Source organism: Bombina bombina, chromosome 8 (genome assembly GCF_027579735.1).
Source record: "Bombina bombina isolate aBomBom1 chromosome 8, aBomBom1.pri, whole genome shotgun sequence".
Taxonomy (NCBI): Eukaryota; Metazoa; Chordata; class Amphibia; order Anura; family Bombinatoridae; genus Bombina; species Bombina bombina.
Genome location: NC_069506.1, coordinates 340,146,326 through 340,155,487, shown reverse-complemented (window position 1 = coordinate 340,155,487; position 9,162 = coordinate 340,146,326). Strand labels below are relative to the sequence as shown.

The 9,162-nt window shown below is 37.6% G+C and overlaps 1 protein-coding gene across 1 annotated transcript in view; it reads right to left on the bottom strand.

Annotated features, from left to right (window-relative positions):
- The window catches only part of LOC128639044 (NXPE family member 4-like), a 112,676-nt gene that overhangs the window by 57,767 nt on the left and 45,747 nt on the right, over window positions 1-9,162 (bottom strand). Inside the window, 1 exon segment of the mRNA XM_053691185.1 lies at window positions 971-1,686. Within this exon segment, the coding sequence (XP_053547160.1) occupies window positions 971-1,686 (716 nt within the window).

Below are 9,162 nucleotides of genomic sequence, written 5' to 3'. Positions count from 1 at the left end.
TAATTGCATTCATTATCTGAATTATGACAATTTTTACTTTTGACAAAGTAGGGTCTACATTGTCAAGTTTAATAAACTATGGTTATGATTTTTAATATAGATAGATAAATAGATGATAGATAGATTTAAATATATATATATATATATATATATATATATATATATATATATATATATATATATATATATATACACACATACACACAGTATATATATATATATATATATGTTGTTTGGAGTAGCCGTGTTAGTCCAGAGATTTAGATATTAAAATAAAATAATAAAGTAATACTTGAAAAAGGAGGACATTCTTTCGAAAGCTTGTCCACTTATAAATGTATAGTTAGTACAATAAAAAATGCAAAAAAACGTTTAATCCACCATACTTCTTTTTGTTTCAATATGGGCCACACAGTTAGCCAACTTCACTTCCAAGTAATTGATCATATCCCTCACCACAGAAGAGGGGGCAATAGGGAGCTAAAATTGAAACAAAAAGAAGTATGGTGGATTAAACGTTTAAATACACTACATCCCTATGGTCTGAATAGAGATTATGATTTGTATTTGTTTTTATAATGTCTTTAAGGATGGAATATATTCTGGTACCACTAGAGGTCACTATGTTAATGAAATTTGGAAACCTGGACAGGTATGGGTTAAATCAATTAACATTGAGAATCAAAGCCTGATTGGTCCAAATACCCTTTTTAATGTATGTTCATTTGTTTTTAACCTATGCATGATTAAGGATCATGTAGGTCCGAAACGTCGCTTTTATGGTTGCTATACCTTAATAAAGAACATTTTTCACCTATAAAGAGGAATTTTGTACTGTGGTGCTGTTACCTTGTTTTCTGCATGGACTATATATATATATATATACAAACTATTCTTTATAAACCTCTAAACCAAAACTCTTAAAAGGCTGCCAAAATCTATAATATAATTAATTTGGCTTATAAAGTACCTCTTAAACATCTGTTGTTCCTCCTTGCTCAAGTATGAGAGATGAATGTCAAATGATTTCATGTCATGTAGAGAGCCACATGGTAACTTCTCAGGCTTGATACAGTAGAATGCATTCTCATCATCTGGATCTACATATTCACAAACCTCCTTGTCTGTGTTGAGTTTAAAACCACATTTAGTGGTGGCTTCTTGGTTACGACTAACAAATTTGCCTTCAAAGCCAAGAACTCCAAGACTGGCATGTCTAGCTCTCCAGAGAGCTGAAATACCTTCACTGGGATGAAACAACTTGGCAGACACCTTGACCTGGCCCTCCCAGTACAAAGGGAAAGACACATGGTAGCTCCCATTATTAAAGTCTTCCACTCTTCCACATACACTGGCTTTGCGTTCATCAGAAAAAATACGTGCCCTAATGAAGTCCCCTCCATATTCTTTCCTTCTTCCTAGGTGATCATACATGTCAATTTGAACCACAAACTCTTCTCCTATGCAATATTTTTGTCTCGGGCTTGCAATAAAAATCTTGCTCTTTTGCCCATTTGTAGTTCTATTTAAGTAGGTAAATGTTGCATTGGGAACAATTAGTTGAATTTTGTCGAAGACTTCATTTATCTTTTTTTGAAGGTCACTGATTGGAGTTGAAAAATTTGCAATGTTCTTTTCTCCCTCAATTTCCCCAGGACAGTTGCTGAAAATATTCTTTAAATGATCCTACAATTATGAGCAAGACAAACATGAATTGAAAGTCCCATGAATGTTAAGGATATTAGCGCATGTAACACAGAGCTTAGATAATTCAAACTTTAATACATTTTATAGAAACGTAAAATGGTGGCAGATGTGATTCGTGTTTTCTTCTCACTACCGCCAAGCTTCTGCAATATGTAAATATAATAAAGAGAATCTAGAAAAAGTATTGGAAGGTTTACAAATGAACAAATGTTCAAACCTATAGCATTATAAAATATTATCAGTTTCATAAGAAAATTATATGCTGTAGTTTTGTTGTTCTTTGTTTGCTAAAAACTGTAACATGGAAATTAAGATAACAAATTCTCATCTAAATTGACATGAAAATTAAAGGGACAAAAAACCCAAAACTTTTCTGTTATATTTCAGATAAAAGGAAGCAAATTAGGAAATAGAAGTAAATTGGTAAGTTGTTTAAAAGTGTATTATCTATTGATAACCTTTGTTGAAAAGGCTACCTAGGTGCACTCAGAAGCAGCTATGCACTCCTGGAAAGTATTTTGTGATTGGTGGCTGCACAAGTTTGCCACTTGTCATTGGCTCACCCAATGTGTTAAGCTAGCTCCCAGTGCATTGCTGCTCTTTTAACCTATATATACCAAGATAATAAAGCTCATTTGAAAATATAATTAAATTGGAAAGTTGTTTAAATGTTTAAGCTCTTTCTGAATCATGGAAGAAAAATGTTGAACTTCATGTCCCTTTAAAGGGACACTGTAACCAAAATTTTTCTTTTGTGATTCAGATTGAGCATGACATTTTAAGCAACTTTCTAATTTACTCCTATTATCAATTTTTCTTCATTCTCTTGGTATCTTTATTTGAAATGCAAGAATGTAAGTTTAGATGCTGGCCCATTTTTGGTGGACAACCTGGGTTGTCCTTGCTGATTGGTGGATAAATTAATCCACCAATAAAAAAGTGCTGTCCAGAGTACTGAAACCAAAAAAAAGCTTAGATGCCTTCTTTTTCAAATAATGATAGCAAGAGAACGAAGAAAAATTGAAAATAGTAGTAAATTAGAAAGTTGCTTAAAATTGCATGCTCTATCTGAATTACAAAAGAAAAAAATTGGGTTCAGTGTCCCTTTAAGTTACTCCCCGTGCTAGTGTTTGTCCTCCTGTACCTACAACTCTCTTTACAGACATTCTCTGTTTTCCCCCATTACAGAAGCCAGCTGGTAAAGCTCTGTACCTTTATCCCGGGAAACGTCACGTGTGTATATGTGTATTGTTGCATCCTGTGACACAAGCAGTGCGCTTGCACAGATCAGTGATGTTGCTGCTTTTTGACGTCTGTACCTTGCACTTTGGATTAGTTCACATAACTGAAATTTGAAGAGTTACATTTGAGTATTTTTGTGGTGTTGTTTTATTTTTACACAGTTTAAAAGTTCCATTACAAGTATAAAAAAGCCCTCAGGAATATTATAGAGAAATGCAGCAGTAAAAAATGTACAGCACTTTAAATTCTGTTTGTTAAACTGAAGTGCACGGCTTGTCAAGAAGACTGTTATGGAAGTGGAGGGCCCTCTACTGGGCCTGTAACAAAATTAAGGGATAACTGAGTTGAAGTCTGGAAGGTACTAGATGTTACATTGTTGCAAGTGGAGGGGCGGGTGTTTCTGCTTACCTTTATAGGTCCTGACTGCAGGGAATCCAGCCCTCTCTTGTTCCTGGTTCCAGACTTCAAGGAAGAACTTTTCCCGCCCACCCGACCCTGGATGAAGATGTGGCGGCTTAGGGTAATGGCTAGGGCTCACCCTGGCTTGGGTAGGTTTAATTGAACTAGCCCATTAAACCCAGGGGGTAATTTAGTCTTCCACCCGCTTGGAGCGTGTTTTTACGACTCGTACCGAGGGGGTCGCCTTACTGGGCTGGTTGTATGTGCCCTAGCTGGCGGTCGGTCAGGGCCCAGAGAGCGGGCAGGGAGAGAGATGAGTGATGTCATGGGATGGGGGAGGTGACACTCACTAGGTGCCGAACTAGGGGCTACTGCGCTACTCCCCCCTACGAATCTTAGGCAAATACCTCTTTCAGCTTACAGCTCTTTCTCTCTGCCAATTGGGTGTGGCAATCGTGCCACGCTGCACACACCGTGTAGGGCCCTGGCCGTCTGTTAGTAGGGGTTGATTTAGCTAGTTTATTGCCGCCACCAGCGAAGAACTGTTACAGTTCTCCTATTGAAGGATTTTGTTGCCTAGTTGGCATATTTACATAGGCCTAGTTTTAAAGGCTTATGTGATAATAAATGTGACCGTGACCGGTCTTTTGCCCATTTAACATGTGTCAAGTGTCTTATTTCTTCTAATCTATCGTTATATATGGTATTTAAGTTTAATTAAGTTGGGTACAGGTAAGACGTAATAGGAGGTTTATCCCTTATATCACTGATCTGTGAATGTGCACTGCTTCTGTCACTAGAATACTTAAAGGGACAATGAAGTCAAAATTAAACTTTTATGATTCAGATAGGGCAGTTTTAAACAGCTTTCCAATTTACTTTAATCATCAAATTTGCTTTGTTCTCTTGGTGTTCATTTTTTAAAGCTAAACCTAGGTAGGCTCAAACTGATTTCTAAACAGTTGAAGGCCACCTCTTATCTCAGTGCATTTTGACAATTTTAACAGTTAGACAGAGCTAGTTCATGTGTGCTATATAGGTAACTATGCTCACTCCAGTGGAGTTATTTATGCATTGATTGCATAAAAAACAAGTCTATCAAAAGAACCGAGGTAAGGGACAGTCTGCAGAGGCTTAGATACAAGGTAATCACAGAGGTAAAAAGTATATTACTATAACTGAGATAAGGAGCAGTCTGCAGAAGCTAAGATACAAGATAATCACAGAAGTAAAAAGTATATTAATATAACTGAGATAAGGAGCAGTCTGCCGAGGCTTAGATACAGAGGTAATCACAGAAAAAGTATATTAATATAACTGAGATAAGGAGCAGTCTGCAGAGGCTTAGATACAGGGTAATCACAGAGGTAAAAAGTATATTAATATAACTGAGGGAGCAGTCTGCAGAAGCTTAGATACCGGGTAATCACAGAGGTAAAGAGTATATTAATATAACTGAGATAAGGAGCAGTCTGCAGAGGCTTAGATACAAGGTAATCACAGAGGTAAAAAGTATATTAATATAACTGAGATAAGGAGCAGTCTGCAGAGGCTTAGATACAAGGTAATCACAGAGGTAAAAAGTATATTAATATAACTGAGATAAGGGAGCTGTCTGCAGAGGCTTAGATACAGGGTAATCACAAAGCTAAAAAGTATATTAATATAACTGAGATAAGGGGCAGTCTGCAGAGGGTTAGATACAGGGTAATCACAGAGGTAAAAGTATATTAATATAACTGAGATAAGGGAGCATTCTGTAGAGGCTTAGACACAAGGTAATCACAGAAGTAAAAATTGTATTAATATAACTGAGATAAGGGGTAGTCTGCAGAGGCTAAGATACAAGGTAATCACAGAGGTAAAAAGTATATTAATATAACTGAGATAAGGGGCAGTCTGCAGAGGCTTAGATACAAGATAATCACAGAAGTAAAAAGTATATTAATATATCTGAGATAAGGGGCAGTCTGCAGAGGCTTAGATAAAGGGTAATCACAGAGGTAAATAGTATATTAATATAACTGAGATAAGGGACAGTCTGCAGAGGCTTAGATACAAGGTAATCACAGAAGTAAAAAGTGCATTAATATAACTGAGATAAGGGGCAGTCTGCAGAGGCTAAGATACAAGGTAATCACAGAGATAAAAAGTATATTAATATAACTGAGATAAGGGGCAGTCTGCAGAGGCTTACATACAGGGTAGTCACAGAGGTAAAAAGTATATTAATATAGCTGAGATAAGGGGCAGTCTGCAGAGGCTTAGATACAAGGTAGTCACATAAGTAAAAAGTGTATTAATATAACTGAGATAAGGAGCAGTCTGCAGAGGCTTAGATACAAGGTAATCACAGAGGTAAAAAGTATATTACTATAACTGAGATAAGGAGCAGTCTGCAGAAGCTAAGATACAAGATAATCACAGAAGTAAAAAGTATATTAATATAACTGAGATAAGGAGCAGTCTGCCGAGGCTTAGATACAGAGGTAATCACAGAAAAAGTATATTAATATAACTGAGATAAGGAGCAGTCTGCAGAGACTTAGATACAGGGTAATCACAGAGGTAAAAAGTATATTAATATAACTGAGGGAGCAGTCTGCAGAAGCTTAGATACCGGGTAATCACAGAGGTAAAGAGTATATTAATATAACTGAGATAAGGAGCAGTCTGCAGAGGCTTAGATACAAGGTAATCACAGAGGTAAAAAGTATATTAATATAACTGAGATAAGGAGCAGTCTGCAGAGGCTTAGATACAAGGTAATCACAGAGGTAAAAAGTATATTAATATAACTGAGATAAGGGAGCTGTCTGCAGAGGCTTAGATACAGGGTAATCACAAAGCTAAAAAGTATATTAATATAACTGAGATAAGGGGCAGTCTGCAGAGGGTTAGATACAGGGTAATCACAGAGGTAAAAGTATATTAATATAACTGAGATAAGGGAGCATTCTGTAGAGGCTTAGACACAAGGTAATCACAGAAGTAAAAATTGTATTAATATAACTGAGATAAGGGGTAGTCTGCAGAGGCTAAGATACAAGGTAATCACAGAGGTAAAAAGTATATTAATATAACTGAGATAAGGGGCAGTCTGCAGAGGCTTAGATACAAGATAATCACAGAAGTAAAAAGTATATTAATATATCTGAGATAAGGGGCAGTCTGCAGAGGCTTAGATAAAGGGTAATCACAGAGGTAAATAGTATATTAATATAACTGAGATAAGGGACAGTCTGCAGAGGCTTAGATACAAGGTAATCACAGAAGTAAAAAGTGCATTAATATAACTGAGATAAGGGGCAGTCTGCAGAGGCTAAGATACAAGGTAATCACAGAGATAAAAAGTATATTAATATAACTGAGATAAGGGGCAGTCTGCAGAGGCTTACATACAGGGTAGTCACAGAGGTAAAAAGTATATTAATATAGCTGAGATAAGGGGCAGTCTGCAGAGGCTTAGATACAAGGTAGTCACATAAGTAAAAAGTGTATTAATATAACTGAGATAAGGGGCAGTCTGCAGAGGCTAAGATACAAGGTAATCACAGAGGTAAAAAGTATATTAATATAACTGATATGAAGAACAATCTGAAGAGGCTTAGATACAAGGTAATCACAGAGGTAAAAAGTATATTAATATAACTGAGATAAGGGGCAGTCTGCAGAGGCTTAGATACAAGGTAATCACAGAAGTAAAAAGTGTATTAATATAACTGAGATAAGGAGCAGTCTGCAGAGGCTTGATACAAGGTTATCACAGAGATAAAAAGTATGTTGATATAACTTAGATAAGGAGGAGTCTGCAGAGGCTTAGATAAAAGGTAATCACAGGGGTACGATGTATATTAATATAACTGAGATAAGGAGCAGTCTGCAGAAGCTTAGATACAGGGTAATTACAGAGGTAAACAAGTATATTAATATAACTGAGATAAGGAGCAATCTGCAGAGGCTTAGATACAGGGTAATCACAAAGGTTAAAAGAATATTATTATAACTGATATAAGGAGCAGTCTGCAGAGGCTTAGATACAAGGTAATCACAAAGTCAAAAAGTATATTAATATAACGGAGATAAGGGGCAGTCTGCAGAGGCTAAGATACAAGGTAATCACAGAGGTAAAAAGTATATTAATATAACTGAGATAAGGGGCAGTCTGCAGCTGGCTTAGATACAAGGTAATCACAGAAGTAAAAAGTATATTAATTTATCTGAGATAAGGAGCAGTCTGCAGAGGCTTAGATACAAGGTAATCCCAGAGGTAAAAAGTGTATTAATATAACTGAGATAAGGAGCAAGGAAAAGGTTCAATGGCACTACCTAAAGTAATTGGATGCCTACACCCTCAATGTATTAGTCAGCTTCTTTGCTATGTATTGGGGTGGGTGGTGCTGTGTATTACTAAATTTCAGAAACAAAGTCTAATAGTTAAGGACCCATTCAAGAATACACTAATAGCACTCTGGGTAGGCATATATGGCATCTAGTAATTTAGTTGAGAGTGACCAACAAACGATTAGAGAGATCTCACTAAGGTAAAATAAAACATAACTTTTATTATATACACATAAAATTGGAGCTTAAAATAAAGGGATGTGCAAATTAAAAACAGAAAACTCTTAGTAGGGCAATGCGTTACACTAAATGTACCACAAATGTGGAAATAAATTGTAATATACGTAGATATACTTATTGTGACTCTTGAATACCTGAGTATTCAATACTCCACGTTCTAAATGGATATTAGACACCTAATGTGTGTGGCAAATCTTTGCCTCTCCAATTATAGAACCTGAGTATTTACACTCTGAAGAGATTAGTACTTTGCTGGATTAAGATTCAAATAATATTTGTATATTTGGTATCATGTGAAACAGATGGATTAATTCAGCACAATATGTTCCATCTTGATTTGGTACTGAGTTCAAAAATACAAATATGAGCAAATGAGAATCTTAACCCCTTAATGACCAAGGACGTACGCCACACGTCCTCAAAAAAAAGACAGTTAATGACCGAGGACGTGTGGCGTACGTCCTTGGTCTGGAAAGCAGCTGGAAGCGATCCTGCTCGCTTCCAGCTGCTTTCCGGTTATTGCAGTGATGCCTCGATATGGAGGCATCCTGCAATAACCCCCCTTGGCCATCCGATGCAGAGAGAGCCACTCTGTGGCCCTCTCTGCACCGGACATCGGTGGCCGGTATCGTTGGTGGGTGGGAGCAAGTCTGGGAGGCGGGTGGGCGGCCATCGATGTGCCGAGCGGAGGGAAGGGGGGCGGGATCGGGGGCGGGGGGGACGGGAGCGCGCACGTGCACGGGGGGTGGCGGGCGGGCGCGCGCACGGGGCGGGAGTGGGAGGGAACCGCTACACTACAGAAAAATAAAAGTGGTAAAAGTTAAAAATAAAATGTTTTCAAATATAGAAATAAACATCTAAGGGATCAAGACGGGGTGGGGGGTTGGTCTTGGGGGGGGGGGGGAAGCTACACTACAGAAAAGGGCATTTTTTTTTTAAAAAAAAGGCACATTTGTTGCTAAACTGGGTACTGGCAGACCCAGTTTCTCCCAGTACTTAAGATGGCGGGGACAATTGTGGGGTGGGGGAGGGAAGAGAGCTGTTTGGGAGGGATCAGGGGGTCTCATGTTTCAGGTGGGAGGCTGAGCTCTACACTAAAGCTAAAATTAACCCTGCAAGCTACATAATTAACCCCTTCACTGCTAGCCATAATACACGTGTGAAATGCAGCGGCATTTGGCGGCCTTCTTATTACCAAAAATCAACCCCAAAGCCATATATGTCTGCTAT